Source organism: Chanos chanos, chromosome 7, assembly GCF_902362185.1.
Source record: "Chanos chanos chromosome 7, fChaCha1.1, whole genome shotgun sequence".
Lineage (NCBI taxonomy): Eukaryota > Metazoa > Chordata > Actinopteri > Gonorynchiformes > Chanidae > Chanos > Chanos chanos.
The window spans coordinates 42,063,731-42,083,819 of NC_044501.1; the positions used below are offsets into that span (position 1 = coordinate 42,063,731).

The following is a 20,089-nucleotide window of genomic DNA, read 5'->3' on the forward strand; positions in this document are numbered from 1 at the left end:
ATAAATGGGATTTAAAGAGGTTATTCATGAATTCATGAACAGTAATTATATTTTAAAACACTTACTGCCTTAATTACGCTTCTTTTGGAATGAGTGATGTGATGACTTTGGAAGGTAATCGGTGTGAAGAGAAATTCAGTCTCTAAATGTATAAATATGACAGATGCAAGACAGGAAATCTGGTTTTACTGCATCTCTCAGCGTCTCCCTGAGAGAGAGGCAGAAAAAAATGGCATAAATTATTTTAAATCATAGTGCAGTGCATTGGATGTTAATAACTGAAATATTGCTGCATTCTTTTGTTATGGTGCCTTCTCTCCTAAATAAACTTTGTAACAAATTAGCTGCACTCTGATTGACCCTTGGCCTTAATGATGCATTTAAAAGCTTTAATCTGCTTGAGTCCGAGCCATTTATCATGTAGATCATCTGTCTTCTCTCCATGTCAGTCTCCTCCAGTCACACTGTCATGGTCATGTTCAGGGACAGGGGCTTCTGACTCAAACAAAACAACATCCTTCCCAACAACAATCCACACATCACCACTGCAATAGACTGCTGTCACAGCCTGCACCTCATCTTTGGAATTTTAGTTTGAAATGTCTTTGTGCTCCTTTTCCTTGTGTGTTTCCACCCCTAACCTGATCCTGTTTGTTGCATTTATTAACCTCGTTCCCCCCTTGTTAATTTCATCCAATCATGTTTGCCCTGTTTAGTTTTCCTCTTGTAACTAAGCCCTTGTGTTTCAGCTGTCCTTTGTCTATTGTTGTTTGTGTTTGGGCACCTTTTTGTTATCGGGTTTTGTTCCTTTTTGCACCTGTATTTTTATCTTCATTTTGCAAGTAAAGTCCTCCTTTTTGTTACTACAATCTTTGTGTGTTGCGCTTGGGTCCTGCACCACTCCACCAGCGTGACAACTGTTAACAGCTTTAGTTGGAGTTATACTGACAGAGATAGTCCTGGTCTTACTCGTCTGCCCTCTTCATTCTGTTTAATCGTTCCAAACCATGTTATAGATCACACGATTAAACTGCTGTCCAAGTCTGTGTTTGTTCATATTTGCTGTTTGAGTGAAAAGAACTGTTGGGTTTTGGAGACCATTCATCTAGTGGCATTTTACCAGAACACATGCTTCTCCTTAGTTACTCTATATGGAAAGATACTTTTATTGAATTACACATCACATTTTGATATTTTTTTTCCTGTCTTTGATCTAGTACTGAGTCCTCTACTCTACCCTGGACATACAGAAGGTAACACGTGTTCTTTTATCTGCATTTTCTGCAAGTGATTATTTCTCTCAAAAAATGTCTCTCAAAATGACATGCAGTAGATGACTGTTCCTTTGCAGTATAGCAAACGCTCCCTAGTGCATTTACATTGTGTCATATCCAGTAAGAGTTACTACTGATGTCTGCTCATTACTTAGATATAGACTTGCATTGCATCTTGTATCTGTTTATTCTTTTTGTTTTTTTTGTTTTTTCTTGTTTGTTTTTTTTTTTAGCCTTTGATTTCATCTTTGCCACAGTGAGATTTATGTTTGTGTTAAACAGAAAGACCAAGAGCTGTTCTAACACTGGAGTCTAACAGCAGTGAGATCTTCAGTGGAGAGAAAGTCACTCTCAGATGTGACATACGTGAGGGAGGAGACAGAGAGTGGACATACAGCTGGTATAAGGATGGTGATCTGCTTAGAACATATCATAACAAACACAAAAAATATTCATTCAGCGTTTACTACACTGGCAGTTACACTTGTAGTGGAAAAAGTAGAAGAGACTTACAGAACTCAGAGATGAGTAACGCTGTAACACTGACTGTGATGGGTGAGTGTATATCCGCATCTTTTAAACTACAAATATTTTACAGACTTTGCATTTTATGAAGAAAGAAAATGTAATAACATTAATGGAAAGTATTCGTTATTATTGTATGTCTGTGTGTTCACTGGTATTATATATTTGGTATTGTATGTTGATACTGATAGTGTGTTAATGATTGCTGTTTTAAACAGGGCCCAGACAGAGAGACTCATACATTCAAAAACATATTACCATGTTTAAAACTTCTGTTTAACTTAAGAAATATGTGGGGCAAATTGAGGATGGTTTCTTGCTTAAGAGCTTAAAATCAAAAAGTCTTTTTTATTTTTTTTTGTCCTTCATTTGCACAGATTTACCCAAAACTACACTTCTTGTAGAACCAGAGAGTTCTGTGTACAGTGGAGAGTCAGTCAGTCTGAAGTGTGTGATAGAGTCTGGGAGGAACTGGAGATATAAGTGGTATAAAGGCAGCACTCAGACTGCAGTGTCTCAGTCTAATGGTTCCACTATAACTGGAGACACATTCACCATCAGAGCAGCTGCTGTAACTGACCAGGATCAGTACTGGTGTCAGGGAGAGAGTTATTACAGACCCACATCCTCAAAAAGAAGTAATCGTGTTACCCTGAATGTAAAAGGTGAGTGATTAGATAAACTGAGAGAAATATGCTGTAGTATCACAGAGAGATTGTCTCTAAATTCTGTGGTTTTCTGTGAAGTGTCTGAATGAATTCTTAGTAAGATAGCAGAGATGTTTAGCATGTAATGGTTGAATCTGTTGTCTTTTAAGTCGACTTTCTGTATTTGTGTTGAACTCATCCCTGTTAAATCACATTGTCTTTTCTGATAGGTAGAGCCCAACAAGTTCTCTCTGTTTCTCCAAAGATGTGGTTGACTGAAGGAGACTCAGTGACTCTGAGCTGTGAGGTCAAAGACTCCCCAACAGGTTGGACATTCCTCTGGTACAGAGTCATTCCCTACACAGATGGGTTACCCAGGGTTCATCCTAACTCTGTAGAACTCCTCTCAGACAGCAGCAGAGGAGCTGGAGGCTCCTACACTCTCAGCCCTGCTGCTCTTAAACACACAGGAGTTTATGTGTACAGAGCACAGAGAGGAAACCCAGTCTATTACTCAGAGTACAGCACAACACAGCCACTGTGGGTCACTGGTGAGTTAATACAGCGATATATACATGTTGAGATTCAAGGCATCACCAAGCTGAGCCTGTCATTTCTTCCTTAGAGAAAAATACAAAACATCATCAAATTAAAAATCATATGTATAAAATAAATCTAAAACAGCGTGACTAAATCTCACTTGTAACTGTATCAATGTCTTAGCTCTGTTTCCTTCAGTTCATCTGATCATCAGTCCAAACACAATTCAACACTTTACATCAGATTCTCTCTCACTGAGCTGTGAGGTACAGAGTAATTCTACTGGATGGACAGTGAGACGATACACAGATAATGGAGAGGTGTCAGACTGTTCATCAGACTGGGGATCAGTAACAGGATCTACATGTAGCATCAGCTCCCTCCAGTCATCAGACAGTGGAGTGTACTGGTGTCAGTCTGACTCTGGATGGAACAATAATCCTCTCAACATGACAGTGACTGGTTAATCTTTATAAACATCAATCACTTTCATTAAGGGAAAAGTTTTGTATCAATGTTTGAATATCGAAATCAGTAGGTCTTGATTCTGTGCTGTCAATTTGAATTCAAAATGATTGAAAAGGTGGAGTAGTTTATGACCCAGAAACACTACAATTAAAAACACCCCCCCCCCCAAAAAAAAAAAACCCTTTTCTCTCCAATATACAAAGTATTTTAATTGTAATACATGATTATGTAAGTATTAGGCCAATTACACCAAAATGGATAAACTTATAAAAGCATACAAAGTTAATGTCATTATTGTTTCTCTATTCTCTACAGTGTATGTAACTGTGTTGATATTATTGGTGTTACTGTAATCTTCACAGTTTATCTAACTCTGTTCTTTTCTGTAGATGGTGATGTTATCCTGGAGAGTGCTGTCCATCCTGTTACTGAGGGAGATACTTTGACTCTGCGCTGTAGATATCGATATGACTCCTCAGACCTCAGAGCTGATTTCTATAAAGATGGATTAGTCCTCCAGAATCAGACTACAGGAGAGATGACCATCCCTACTGTCTCAAAGTCAGATGAGGGTCTGTACTGGTGTAAACACCCAGAGAGAGGAGAGTCACCAAAGAGCTGGATCACTGTCATAGTCACTGTCAGAGGTGAGAGAAACACATTTATCTGTATTTGTATCTCCAGTCCTTTAGTTACATTCACTTTGGTACTGTACTAATGTGAGTATATTACTAATGAGTGTGTGTGTGTGTGTGTGTGTGTATGTGAATAGACTCAGTGTCAGGTGATGGATCCTCTGCTGTAACAGTAGGAGTGGTGGTGGGTCTGGGTGTGGCCCTTGTGTTCTTCATTCTAACGGTTCGGCTTTACCGGTCCAGACAATCAGGCGGTAAAATATTGGTTCAATTCATCTGATACTTTGCATGAGACTGTACTGATAAACATGATATAATGACTCTATTACTTTCATGTAAATACATACAAAATTTTGATAGATTACAAATATTTTAGAAATAAAATGTATTTCTTTGTATCATTGCAGGAATCTGCTGTAACCAAATATCCTTGTAAGTGATTTTGTGTTTTTATAAATATAATTTCAGTCTTCTCCATTAAACTGCTGTATTTCTGTCAGTGATCTCTGTCGCCCTCTAGAGCCAGACAACAGAAAAGCAATAGTCAGACTTCAAACAGGGATCAGAACCAAACAGGAGGAGGAGTGGAGACTCAGTCAAGTTATTTGTCTCCACAGTGTGGTGAGTATATGTATTTTTTTTTTTTAATTTTTTACATGTTCAACCTCTTTACTCCTAAGTTATTACTAGGAGAAAAACATCAGTATATGTTATTCTCTTTAAGTCGATATCTTTCATTCTTTCGATTCTCATAAGCAATATCTTTGTTTCATGTCTTATGTATCAGATGTTGCAGAGGAAGAACCAAGTGGTGTGACTTATTCTCAGATTGTGATGAAAAACATGAAAACAAAGAACAAAGGTAAATCAACCTCATCTCACAACCAAAGCAGCATCACTCTATAGTTCTTCCATTAATATAATATGAGTCATGAAGAATGGCATTATATAAGAAATCATATCTTGTAAAGTCAAGTTTTTTTTTTTTTTATCAGTCAAGACCAGTATGCCAGAGGAGGGCACAGTTAACTCACTGCTGAAATCGAACACAAACCCAGGTACAGTGACATTATTGCAACACTCCCCTGTCACAACTCACAACATTTTAATTGGCACTGAACATGCTTGGTTTTTGGTAAGAGAAAGAGTATATCAGTCTGGATCAAATATGTTGTTTCTTTGTAGTTTATTCACTTAACAGGAAGTCAGTCATTTGATTTAGACCGAGAAAGGTCACACACCCTATGACGGCTAAATACGGGATGAACAAACCCTCTCATTTAGACTGTATTTTACTGCTCTGTAGATTCTGTAACTGACCCCAGTGATGTGGCTTACGATCCTATTGTGATAGACCAGAAACCAGAAGAAGAGTAAAGGTGAGACTCATGTTTTTGATGTAAATGAAGTCAGTTTTATGTCCTGGGGCTTGTTTGTTTTATCAGAACTATTAATACATTCTAATTACAACCATTTCAGTAATTATTGCTGTTTTTTATCAGATACAATGTAAAATCTTTTTAAACTGAATTATATTGGACAGAGACAGATATTAAATTGTAATTCATTCACAATCAGCACCACAGCAGACAATGAATACTCCAAACTATGATAAAGTTACATAGTGCATGGATTATATAGCTTCTGAATGTTTCAGTGTCATGTTTCCATTCATGAAAATGGCTCTTATAAAATAAAGGGCATTCATAACATATTTATTAACATCAATGAAAGATATTTAATGCATTTTCAATGAGAGCTGTAAATAAGATTCTTATACAGAAAAGACTAAAAGCCCAAAAGAACAGATACCTCACTCTGAGGTAATGTCATATAGTTCCAAGGATAATCTTGTCAAATAAAGTCTAGATATATTTTATGTAAGTGTTTCTGACATTTATAGAGATGACGTGGAGCCATTTTTTTGTGTGTTTGTGACATATGACATGTGCTGTTACACAGTTTCATGAGCTTTTATCCTTTACAGGTGCCAAGTGACATGAGATGTTATAAAGAGAAATGACTCCATGTGTTAAAATGTCAGAAAATCACATGAGAATACAATCAAACTGGGATTACATCATAACTATAACCATGATGAGTCATCAGTTAGTCACAGACCATCTCAAAAGCATACAGTGTGTTGTGTTTAAAGCATTTAATGAAGTTTTTTATTGTAGCTTTAGTGAAAGTAATCTATATTCAGACATTTTTTTGCAAATTTATCTCAAGTATATGTTTATCACTGTATTATATTATTTTCCTGTTTCTTAAAGAGTTTTCATGATTGTAATTATTCTGATAGGTGTTGATTTAGTCATCAATAAAAAAAAAAAAAAATAATAATCCGATTCATTTAATATATGTAACAGGTTTCAATGTAAGAAGTGAATCTGATGATGGTTTTTAAAGAGATGTTATATCACTCATTTATATTTCTTTTTCAACTGTCTTATCATTCGCCTTTTCTTATTATTTATTTTATCACTGATCTTATTTGTTTACTGAGCCCATATTCACTCTTCAACAGCTTTTGTTTCTTGAACCTAAAACTTATTTCATTAATTTAACTTACCTTAAAAAAGAACAACTAATTAGCATCAAGCAGTCTTTTAAGTTTTTTTTTCTTTTTTTTATATTTGTTTACATCTTTTGGCTTTGAGTGTTAATACGCTTAAAATTACACCTTGCCTAATGTTAATACACTTTGCCTTATGTTTCTTTTGTTTTGTTTCGATTTCATCTTCATCATTATCGTCATCACACTATGGTATTTCTGTACCGTGGTATTATCAGTATCACCTTCTATTGCCCATAGAACGAGTGTGGGAGCTTGAGGCCAGTTGAACTTCACCTTTTGTCCAGAAGATGGAGACATTACTTGAAACTGCATTTCCCCCCTCACTGTCAGTAGTGTGTCTGAACACGGGATTGTCCCATGCAAAATGGAGGATAAGAAAATAAATAAATAAATAAATAAATACAACAAGCGTATCTTAGGTTTATATGGCAAATAATTATTAAAACTGATGTTACTGAGGTTGTACCCTGTCGAATCCTCATTCAATATTACTCCTCTGGGACAAATGGCATGAATGTGTAGTGACTAGGCTCATCCAGTGGATCTGATGGCTGTGTTGATGCTGTCCATGGTCCTGAAGTTCCATGTTAATTGCATTGTGAGTTTGGACCAGTTTTAACACTTCTTTGCCCTCTAGTGGTTTCATAGGTCACTGCAGCTTAAAGAAAATTCATGCTATTACCAAATGGACAAGAAATCTCTTGACATGACAGGGCTGTTCAGAGAAGTTATTGAAAGAACTTAGATTCAGTTTGGCTTGAGCCAAGAGGAATGCAGTCAAGTCATCTACCTATCCCTGTGTCTGTTCTCTGTCTGTCCAGTGTCTGAGAGACTGTCTGTTCTCTTTCTGCCCAGTGTCTGAGAGACTGTCTGTTCTGTCTCTGCCCAGTGTCTGAGAGACTGTCTGCTCTGTGTCTGAGAGACTGTCTGCTCTGTCTCTGCCCAGTGTCTGAGAGACTGTCTGTTCTCTGTCTGCCCAGTGTCTGAGAGACTGTCTGTTCTCTGTCTGCCCAGTGTCTGAGAGACTGTCTGTTCTCTTTCTGCCCAGTGTCTGAGAGACTGTCTGTTCTGTCTCTGCCCAGTGTCTGAGAAACTGTCTGTTCTCTGTCTGCCCAGTGTCTGAGAGACTGTCTGTTCTCTGTCTGCCCAGTGTCTGAGAGACTGTCTGTTCTCTGTCTGCCCAGTGTCTGAGAGACTGTCTGTTCTCTGTCTGCCCAGTGTCTGAGAGACTGTCTGTTATTTTATATATATATATAAGAGGTTGTTCAGTATAAGAGGTTGTTTAAGTTCCAAAATGAATTTGAATAAAAGCATGTCTGGGTTGTTTGGTTTCACTGCCCAAGACGAATGTCTTATGAACATGATTCACTTTTACTTTACTGTTTCACTCTTCATTAGTAACAGACTACAGTCACTGTCACATGGGAGGAGATACATATGTTACTGTGTGTGATACTTTGATTTTCTCAAGATGACAATGACATGTAGATGTTGTAGTTCAGTCACTGTGTTGACATTTGAAAGATGAACAAAAGACACTTTTTTAATCATCATCATCATCAGCAGCAGCAGCAGCAGCAGCATCGGCATCATCACCATCATCATCTTCATCATCTTCACCATCATCTTCATCAGACAATACTTGCCAGTCACCAATCACTAGTACCTCTTTGCTGAACTTCACTCTGAGTCCAGCAGGGGGAGACATTACACAAAAACAACATTACGACCAATAATGTCAGTAGGACCTCTGTCCAAGAGAATTTCTCATGTAAGTGGGAGGCAGTGAAAAATGATGGAAAATCCAATAATGGTATTTATTATTATTTGTGTCTGACATTATGGCAGGAGTTCAAATAGCCTGTAAAACCCCATCTCAATTTACCCTCCTCAACAGTGACAGTGGTGTACACATAATTTGGAACTCTGCATTTGTTTATAGGAGAGGATTTGTCTGTAGTGTGTGAGAGAGCTTGATGAGAGAAATGAGACATTTAACTGGGTTAAACCCCAGACTAATAATACAGTATTTCAGTCTGTACAGCTCACTGTAACTGGAGACACGATAAGCATAAAAAGGGCTGTTAGCTTTAGTTTTAGAGAAAGTCTTCTCTTTAAATGGACTGTAGTCTACTGTGAATAGTGTACAAATACCAGATATCATAACAGGATCATATCTGCATGACCCAAGTTATTGCTTGGAGCCAATTATTGTCATCACCACGATTTTAATAATGCACATTCCTGCAATACGGGAACACAAGGACAGGGCCCTGAACTAAAAAATGAGATACATACTGAAAGGAGAATAAAACAATCTATTTATTAAAGGTGACCGTGAAGAGAACCATTACAGACATTATATTAGACTCATGTAGAAATCATGTGTGAAAAGCAGAAGTTATGTGTGAAAAACAAGATGAAAACTCCAGCTCTGTCAAATAAAGACAATAGACAATATGCAGTCACAGAGAGGGAGTAATCTATTATGGCTACTATCAGTGATCTATTGTGAGATTTATGACGTCTGGATGTAATGCTCTTAATGTCCACAGGAGCATAAACACTATGCAACAACATGCAAAACACACACACACACACACACACACACACACACACACACGCACACACACACTCTCTCTCTCTCTCTCTCTCTCTCTCTCTCTCTCTCTCTCTCTCTCTCTCACACACACACACACACACACGCACACACAAGTACTCACACATGCTGAGGTACACATCCTAAGCAGCTGAAACACAGTTTAGATGTATCTGATGCAGAGAGAGTGTGACAGTTTGTGGTTTGACTTGTGATCTAGTTCAGACATGTGACCTTAGACCAGTGAAGAGGAAGAAGGAGGAGTCTTCTGCATCCAGCATCTGTTAAATTCTCAGAAAAGAGTAACCTTAACCCTAACCCTAACACTTTTAAAATCTTCATCATGAAAATGCATTTCATAAGGTACAGCTAATGTAATAGCATATACTAAGATCCTATGCAAGACTTATGTGTAAATATCTGTACCAAAATGTTAGTATAGAAAGAACAGGAGATGTCTGTTGGTTAAAAAAAAAAAAAAGAAGAGAAAGAAAGAAAATCCTGCTCAAAAGTCCTCCTCATGCTGACACATAGGCTTCATTCACCTTAATATTGCTCTGTTAACAGAACAAGAAGTGTATTTTTTATGTCTTTCTGTTTTTGTCATTGTCTTGAAAAGCACTTTGTATTTCACAGATGAAAGGCCTTACAGGTGTTGCTCTGTCTAATCTGTATTAAAAACCTTCATATAAAGTATTTCATACACAGTTTTTCTCCAAATGAAAATTCATCATCCACCATGAGGAAAACTATCATGCACCTCTTACTTAGTCACAAAGATTCATTATAAATGAAGAAAAAAAAAAAGAATAAAAGATTTATTGGGTGATATTGTTATTCTGGCTGATGAAGAGTAGTGACAACATTCTATTACAGAATCACAATAATTTATTATTTACGATAACTTTGTGAGCTCAAATTATGTTTCTCTCATATAAGCACATGAGCAGAATGAGACAATATTTGGGCCTAGTTACAGGACTGACCACTCTGTAGAGACTGTATTTCTAATGTTTGCTGAAGTTTTAGTTACTGTCTGTGTGTAAGGGGAGTCAGGACAAGATTCTTCATTATAATTCAGTAAGGGAATTAATGCAGATTACTACAGATATCCCTTCTCCAGTGTCTCCAGTTTACACCATGGATTATGCATATTTATGTGTGTGTATATATATATATATATATATATATATATATGTATATATATATGTTGTTAGAGAGAGACAGAAAAGTACATACAACACACACACACACACACACACACACACAAAGAAAGTGTGTGTGTGTCTGTGTGTCTGTGTGTGTGTGTGTGAGAGAGAGAGAGAGAGAGAGAGAGAGAGAGAGAGAGAGAAGGACCAGTTGGCACCTCCTCCCATCACTCAGGGGTATAAAACCACATGACTCTAAAAAGAACAAACCAAACCACAAACTCTCATCTTCTCTATACTTCTAGACATAAGGTGCATATGAGCTGTTGCTAACTGATGTCTGTGTCTTTCTCAGTACAGTTTCCATCAGAGTACAACATCAGTTTGTGTGTCTGTGTGTGTGTGTGTGTGTGTGCATTTTCGAAACCAAGTGAATGTATATTAAATCCTAACCTTGAAGGCTTTATATTAGTGTTTGAAATGCCATCTTATCCAAGACTGGCTTTGACAGTTATATGTGGAAATGTCGTGACTTAGTTATTCGAGGCATTTTCTGTAAGTTCCAGTAAGTTCTGGAAGTGGGGAAAGAACAAACAAACAAACTAACAAACAAGACACAAAAACCAACCAAGAGCCCTATGTTAAATACCAGCCCCCTTTTTTAGCAGATACTAAAAGAGTCAGTGGAAATTTCCGTCACACATAAATGCGCACACACACACACACACACACACACACACTTTAGTCCTTATTTAGACTTGTGGTTTTATAGCGGCCAGGGGGTGGGAGGAGGTGCTAACTGGTCTTTTGTCCTCATCATCTGTTAAAGTTCCCAAGAAAGAGCATCACAGTTATTAGCTTTTCATAAGAAACAATATTTTTCATGAAAATTGCATTGTTACACTAATCAATAAATTTCAGTCTCGCATGAGTGAATAAATCTAGTCGCGTAGCATGTGACACAATGTAGAACTAAACTGCTCATAAAAGTTTGAGAATACATTAAAAATATCTTCATTAAACTAATACATACCACCTCAGTTCACATGAAACAATACATAAACATGAAACAAAGCATCTCTGAAGAGACTGTTTTTTTCTGTTAATACTCTTTTCACCTTTTTATTTACAGCCGGTAAACACATTATATGTTGGACATGGGCTTCTCCAGGCACCCAGAAGCCTTTGAGTCCTGCCTGTTTTCTCTCTCTCTCTCTTCATTCAATTACTCATTCACTCAAACCTCTGCAGAACCAAAATGATGGAAAATAATGGTTAATAATCTCATCTCCCACCGACAAAATTCAACAATGTCTCGAGACAGAAAAATCTATCCTGGTCTCTTCTCATCCTCTGTGTGAAAGGATGAAGGACTACTAGGTACAAATGTTATCTCTGGAAAAAGAAAACTAACACATTTACTCTCTTTACCCTCCTCCTTCTGTTTTTTTATTTGTTTGTTTCCATATCAGTCTAGTTTCCATTTCTGCAGGGGTGTGATCTATATGTGAGAATACAGGAAGAGTCTATAGTAGACATTGTCTCACTAACAGAGTCTCACTAATACAGCATGGAGCTCAGGCCTCTACATGTACTGCTCTGTAAGTGACCTCTCTTTCTCTCATTCTCTCAGTATTTCTATGAAATTATGCAGAAATCTAGCACTATGTATGCAACACAGCTGCTAAATAGTGAAGCTGTGAAAATGAGATGGTATTTTGATCTCTGCGTGTTTTATTTTGTCAGAGGGTGCATTGAATTCCTCGGTGGTGCTTCTCTGTTTGAAGTAAATAAAACAATAGTCTATTCAGTTCCACTGACCTAGGGCCTTAACCTAACTGTTCAAACCATATTAGACCTCTAATGTCTCTTCTTTCAGACTCATAGAGTCTGTTGAATAACAAAGTCAGTACTGTGTCTATGTGATGTGTGGTGACTAAATGGTTAAATTTGCGTGTCTTTCATTTAAAATGTTTTGTAATACATTAGCCTCAGAGTTAATTAACGTGTTATATACCATTTTAATGTTTTAATGTGTTCTAAAATAGTGTATAGTGACACAAGAGAACCTTTTGCATGGTATTATGATTGTCACCACTGCTGCTCCAGAATTATCTACAGTTTTTAATACTTTAAATGTTAGGCAACGGCTGTTACGCTTTTGTTCTCTTTGAATGTGACTGAATAACCAGATAAATGGTCTCTGTGTGAGATACACACTCCTCTTTAAACTTTTACACCTTTATATTTTATGTTTAAAATCCCTATGCCCTGCTAATCATTGTCATGCTAATCAGTGATTTAATTTGTTTTAAAACAACTGATAGTGACAAAGTGACAAAGTGTCTCCATTGATCTAACTGTTACAACAAGGGTATTCATAACGATGTGAGTTTTTGAATTATTCAAATTCCTGTAGATATGTTATTCAGAACCTCGGTTGTGATATTTAATGTCTACGTTAAGCAAAGAGGAAAGAGAAATATCATTGCATTAAAAAAAAAAAAGAAAGAAAGAAAATTGAAACCTCCACGCGACTCATTATCTTGTTGTGAGCTCAAATCTGAGGCATCACTGTGAATCGTTTTTGTTCAGTTTTGGTGTGAATTCATCACTTTCATGGTTTGGTCATTTTGTTGGTTTGATAACTACTGCTTATCAGTATTTTCTTTTTTTATATTACTATTATAATTATTTAATGTGTTAGTGCATCGCATGGTGTACAACTTTACGATAAAAAAAAGGTTTTCTAATAAAATGCAGAATATTTTTTTTATTTGAAAAACAGATAATTAGAAAACAGTATGAAAAACATGGGTAAGGCCATTTGGACAGTCAAATTTTCAACAACAGCCAGGGTGTATTGTCATAGCTGGAGTTTGGTAGATTTCTAAATAGTAATAATTTTACCAAAATGATTTTTCAGATTTCAGTATAGGGTGAGGGATTTGGTAAGAGAGTTAGACATGATTTTTAGAGGTTTCAGTTTAGGGGAACATTTAGTATGAGAGTTAAGCTTGATTTTTAGAGGTTTCAGTACAGGGGGAGATTTGGTGAAAGAGTTAGAGCATGGTTTTTAAAGGTTTCAGTTTAGGGGAAGATTTAGTGTGACAGACATGATTTTTAGAGGTTTCAGTACAGGGGGAGATTTGGTGAGAGTTAGACATGGAGAGGAAAGAAGAAGAAACTTTTTTTTTTTTAAATTAAAACAATTTTAAGCATTAAACACACACACACACACACACATATATATATATATATATATATTTTTTTTTTTTTTTTTTTTTTTTTTGAGTTTTCAAAATCCAGAGGTAATAAAGTATAAACACATTGTATTTAAGTAAATAACCACTTAGAGTTTCATGTCATAGTTGCTGAGGACACTTTTGACAGAGCATTTGAAAGAACCAGGTCTGTGCTATAGTTTGACTAGAGAGTAGTGCAGGGTGCAGACATATGCATAGAAACAAACAAACAAACACACATACACATACACACACACACACACACACACACACACACACACACACACACACACACACATACATACATATACACACATGCATCTGCATGCACACTCTGTCAAAAACTCATGCAAATCATGCAAAAATGCATGCCTTAATATATGCATTTTTTTTTTATTTAAACAACCTTCAGGACAAACATTTTCATAACAAGATTCGTACACAAAGCACTGACATGCAACAGGCATACTTGCTAAAAGCTGCCAAACCACAGTGCTCATGAGGTTTGATGTTGGTTTCTACCAGCCTGGCAGTGAGAGGAGGAGCTAACTGGTCTCTTGTCCTTTTCTCATAGTTGCACATGAGGAAATAAAATAAAAAATAATTACAGGGGAGAGTGACATTAACCTTATTAGCATGTTGCATTATCATTGGCTGGTTCTAAAATCACTTTATGATGTCACAATACAACTGTTAAAAACAATACAACTTCCGAACCAATTATGATAAACCTAAAGCTATAATCTCTTAACCAGTTGGACACTTTACACATTGTCTTAATGTAGTAAACAGGCTGTCAAGACAAATAAAAACATGTACATAAAAAATTGAACATGTCAAGCAGTTTCCGCTCTTACCCAGCTGTGACAAGTGTATGTCTGAGAAAAAAAAAAAAAAATCCTGTGTCTTTTTTTCAAATACCGAATGAGTCTGTCAAATAATAATGGCTCTCTTTGAGTCACTATAGTCATTAACTGTCCATGGCTGTATATTACAGCAAACCCACAACCTCCCCAACTACACACATACACACACACACACAAACACACACACTCCCAGCCCTGACAACACTGTTATCAAACATCCATTTTCATATTTGACATTTGACACATCTTTCTTTCTGATTTTTTCTAGTGCTGACTTGTCTGCCATGCCTCTGCTCTGGACAGGCTAAAGGTAATGATGAGTCCACATTCAGATTATTGACAGATTTTTCATTGATTTGTGTTTTCAAAATTTTATCATTTTATCATTTTATCTCTTTGTCATTTATTGATACTGGTAAATTATTATTCACAACACCTGTCAAAGGACATATGCCATTTGATCAGTTGTTTACCAGTACTTAGTTTGACTGATTGCTAACTAACTAACTAACTAACTAACTAACTAACTAACTAACTAACTAACTCACTAACTGACAATCTTGCTGTGGTGACAGAGGCACACATTCATATTGTACACAGCTGCTGTGTGTGTCTGTGTACAGAGTGACTCATACACCACACTCAGAGAGAGGCTGTGGTTTGCAGACATATACACATAAGCTAAACTATTGCATTTTCTGAGGAAAAAAGATGCATCTGTTTTAAATGTATGACTGAAAGCATTCCTCCTTCTGTCTTCTTCTGTGTACCACATTATCCACAGTCACTCTGAGTGTGAAACCAAGCACAACTGTGTACAGTGGAGAGACAGTCAGTCTGAAGTGCGTGACATCATTTGGGGGAGACTGGAGATATAAGTGGTATAAAGGCAGCACTCAGACTGCAGTGTCTCAGTCTAATGGCTCCACTATAACTGGAGACACGTTCACCATCAGAAGAGTAGAAAAGTCTGACCAGGGTCAGTACCGGTGTCAGGGAGAGGTGCAACAGAAACTTACTCACTCATACTCAAGCAAATTTGTTTATCTTCATGTAAGAGGTAAGTAAATTATAGGCATTGTGATAAACAAGGGAGAGATAGACTGGATGTCCATATGAGTGTCTCTGTGGTTATATTAGCTGACTTTCAAAAGAAGAAAAATAAATAAATAAATAAATAAATAAATAAATAAATAAATAAATAAATAAATAAAATGCTCTTGGTAATAGTTTAGAACAACAACAACAACAAAAAAAACATTAAACTATTATCTGTTCCTAAACATAATAAATATGTACTTTTCTCATACAGACCCACCAGGATCAAAACTTACTTTAAACTCAAACACACCAGTCTACACTGGAGAGACAGTCAATCTGAAGTGTGTGATAGAGTCTGGGAGGAACTGGAGATATAAGTGGTATAAAGGCAGCACTCAGACTGCAGTGTCTCAGTCTAATAGTTACACTATAACAGGAGACACATTCACCATCAGAGCAGCTGCTGTAACTGACATAGATCAGTACTGGTGTCAGGGAGAGAGAAATGAAAGACCCACATCCTCAGAAATAAGTAACTCTGTTACTTTCAGTGTGAAAGGTGAGTGATTAATCTGACATAGACTTCCAGGGTAATATGATATTTCTGACAGTGTAGAGTCTGAACAATTCATTATTCTCCTACAGGATCAAAACCAAAACCTCAGCTCACCTCCAAGGAGCAGTACTGAGAGGAAACACAGTTGCTCTGAGCTGTAAACTGGACCAGTCCACAGGATGGGTGTTTTACTGGTACAGACACACACAGGACTCTTCAGCACTGACACAGACTGATAAAGACTCCTACACAATCAGTTCTGTTACAGACTCTGATGGAGGACAGTACTGGTGCAGAACTGGAAGAGGAAACCCAGTATACTACACACAATACAGTGATGCAGTCTGGGTAAATGTTGCAGAGAATCCAAAGCCTGTTGTGATTCTGCAGCCTGATAAACAAACATTCAGAGGAGAGTCTGTCACTCTCAGATGTCAAATACAGGGAGAGAGAGACACTGACTGGGAATACAGCTGGTATAAGAAGAGTTCTTCACTCAGTCCTGTCAGTAAAGATCAGGAATACACAATCAGTCCTGTTTCTGAGTCCCACAGTGGTGAATACACCTGTAGAGGAAAACGCAAAAAAGACTCACAGAACTCAGAGATGAGTGATGCTGTAACACTGACTGTGTCATCAGGTGAGTGTGTGAGGTTAGATGAGATTAAAGAGTACTTACCACTAATTTGTAATTGGAGACATTAAACAGTGATTAAACAGTGATTACTTAATTTGATGAACAAACAAGAGAATGTAATATAACCACTGACTGTAGCATATACTGGTGAAATATTTTCTCTGCTTTAACAGGTAAAGCCCAGTCAGTTGTGAGTGTCTCTCCAAAGATGTGGTTGACTGAAGGAGACTCAGTGACTCTGAGCTGTGAGGTTAAAGACTCCTCTACAGTCTGGACATTCCTCTGGTACAGAGTCATTCCCTACACAGATGGGTTACCCAGGGTTCATTCTAACTCTGTGGAACTCCTCTCAGACAGCAGCAGAGGAGCTGGAGGTTCCTACACTCTCAGCCCTGCTGCTCTTAAACACACAGGAGTTTATGTGTGCAGAGCACAGAGAGGAAACTCAGTCTATTACTCAGAGTACAGCACAACACAGCCACTGTGGGTCACTGGTGAGACAAGTAACAAGTCTTTCCCATTCACCTTTGAATTTATACATTTTATCTGGACCTCAAAGAGATCTTGTCTGAACATCTGTCTCTCTGTATCTCAGCTCTGTCTCCTCCAGCCTCTCTGATCATCAGTCCCAACACAACTCAACACTTTACATCTGATTCTCTCTCACTGAGCTGTGAGGTACAGAGTGACTCTACTGGATGGACAGTGAGACGATACACAGATAATGGAGAGGTGTCAGACTGTTCATCAGACTGGGGATCAGTAAGAGGATCTACATGTAGCATCAGCTCCCTCCAGTCATCAGACAGTGGAGTGTACTGGTGTCAGTCTGACTCTGGAGGGAACAGTAATCCTCTCAACATGACAGTGACTGGTAAGCCTTCAAAATGTTTATCACTTTAATTAATAAAAAGGATTAACCCTCATATGGTGTTCATACTTTTATTACACACTCAGTGTTTGCGGATGTGATGGACCCACAACATTATTGGGTTTTTAAAACAGTACAGCCACAAAGTGTTTGTAAAAATACCTAACAGATGTTGACTTGATCTCAGTTATAACCAATATATACAGCATGCATGGTTAATATCTACTAGATCTCATCTATCAATAAGAGTGCTATTCGTGTTTTGTGATAAATTGTGATCTTGCTGGTCCTGGGGCTGTCTGAGGCTCAATCTCATCCTCTTCTGAACTGACAGAAACGTGACAGAAATGTGATCCTCATATTCTGAAAACTCTTCATCTTCATCTTCCAAAGCTTCTCTCTCTTGTACAATCACCTCTTTACTTTTTTTCACTTACAAGTCCCACACTTTTATTACCCTCAGGTAAATGAGTCTCAGGTTGAAAAAAGTAATTCATTGCACCATTTTTCTTTTAGTAAACATTGAAAATGGGTCCCACAGACCCAAACACCATACGAGGGAAGGATTTTTTTTTTTTTTTTTCTGAAACAAGAATTGTCCCAAACAGTGGAGTGTAGTAGTTCTCTCTTGAGTCCTTCGTGAAGGTCTAGTGTTTCTTCAGATACCTGCATTAAATTCCCAATTATCAAATACAAATAATGGTTTTAAAATCTGGTGAATCATCTCTAAATTTAGAATAACCTTTTAATACTTTGATTTTGGAGCCTCTATATGTCATTGTGAGGTCACATCACATTTCCATACAACTGTTGTATGAGATGCACTCTTCCTTGCGTGGATGAGTCAAAATATACTCTCCAAAATATATTCTGTTCTATATTCTGTGTATTTGGTTCTAAAGATGGTCGTGTGATCCTGGAGAGTCCTGTCCATCCTGTTACTGGGGGAGATAATTTGACTCTGCGCTGTAGATATCAAATCACCTCCTCAGACCTCAGAGCTGATTTCTATAAAGATGGATTAGTCCTCCAGAATCAGACTACAGGAGAGATGACCATCCCTACTGTCTCAAAGTCAGATGAGGGTCTCTATTGCTGTAAACACCCACAGAGAGGAGAGTCACCAAAGAGCTGGATCACTGTCAGAGTCACTGTCAGAGGTGAGAAATACATCTTGTATCACTGCTGGGATACTTCAGATCTCTATGTGTATTACTAATCACTGTATATGTGTATTGAGTATTACTAATCACTGTGTATGTGTACTGTGTATTACTAATCACTGTGTATGTGTATTGTGTATTACTAATCACTGTGTATGTGTACTGTATATTACTAATCACTGTGCTTGTATGCGTATGCTTTCATGTGCAGATGTAAATGACTGCAAATAATATGAGTGCAATGACCAAAAAATTGAATCCAGTTGTAGACGCTGCTTTTTTATAGGCACTGTGTTCAGCTGTGAGTCATACCTGTGTTCAGTGATGGTGGGAGAGAGGTGAGCAGGCAGGTGAAACACTGTGGTTTAAATCAAAATTCCAAAGTAATCAAAAAAAGGGATTTTCCAAGGTTTCCAAAAATGTATAGAGCTTTCAAAACAGCATATTAAACTGAGTTTGTAGAAGTGTAGAAGTGTAGGAGAGTGTAGTATATGAGTGAAGAAGCGGTAAAGAATGTAAGTGGTAAAAAAGTTGTTGGTTCATCAGAGTCTTCCAGTGTCTAAACTACGAGGTTCTACCTGTGCACATGGAAGACACCATCTTCACTGATAAGGTGTCTTGTGGTAAATGTCAAAATAAAAGTCTCTGGCCAAAGGCCACTGAACATAAGCCAAAAATAAGTCTCAAGTTTAAACTCAAATCTGGCTCCTGTAATGAGGTCTCTCTCATTCTCTCTCTCTCTCTCTCTCTCTCTCTCTCTCTGTTTGTGTGTTCACTCCCATGTCCAGAAGCTTCCCTGTCTCTCTCCAGACTGCTCTGTTCTCTACTGGTACTTTCTCCATATCTGCTGGTGACCATTGTGATCGGGGTTAAATGCTGGAGGGCTGGAGGTGAGAACTCTCTCAGTCTGACTACAGAAGTTCATTTGTCTGATCTCAAAACTCTGAATGAATGATCTGTTTTTCTTATAACACCCTGATAAAAGCTGAATGCTGAAAAAGGAAAGAAAAAAAAAAAACAACAACATTAAAATGTTATGCAAAGATTCGAGGTCTCAAGGTTCAAATGATTAATTTGTCTTGTTTATGTGTGTGTTTTACAGCACAGTCTGATGAGGACAAGAGACCGTATGCAGCCATAGAAACTTCATAATCTCTCATTTACAAGATTATTATGTAATTCTCTGTATGACCACAGAGGCAGTATAGAGTAATTTCTCCAGACACTATGACGAATGGACAGTGAAAGACTATGAGGAATCTGAGACTTTTCCATTCCTGTAAAATATTTAAT

At 37.4% G+C, this 20,089-nt stretch overlaps 1 protein-coding gene across 1 annotated transcript in view; it reads left to right on the top strand.

The window, feature by feature from the left end:
- The window catches only part of LOC115816398 (low affinity immunoglobulin gamma Fc region receptor II-like), a gene marked incomplete at its 3' end in the record, with an annotated part of 70,312 nt that extends 50,636 nt beyond the window's left edge, over positions 1-19,676 (top strand). The window contains exons 5-6 of the mRNA XM_030779354.1: positions 18,536-18,541; positions 19,585-19,676. Of these exons, the coding sequence (XP_030635214.1) occupies positions 18,536-18,541; positions 19,585-19,676 (98 nt within the window). The remainder of the gene's footprint in view (positions 1-18,535; positions 18,542-19,584) is intronic.
- Between the last annotated feature and the right edge of the window lie 413 nt (positions 19,677-20,089).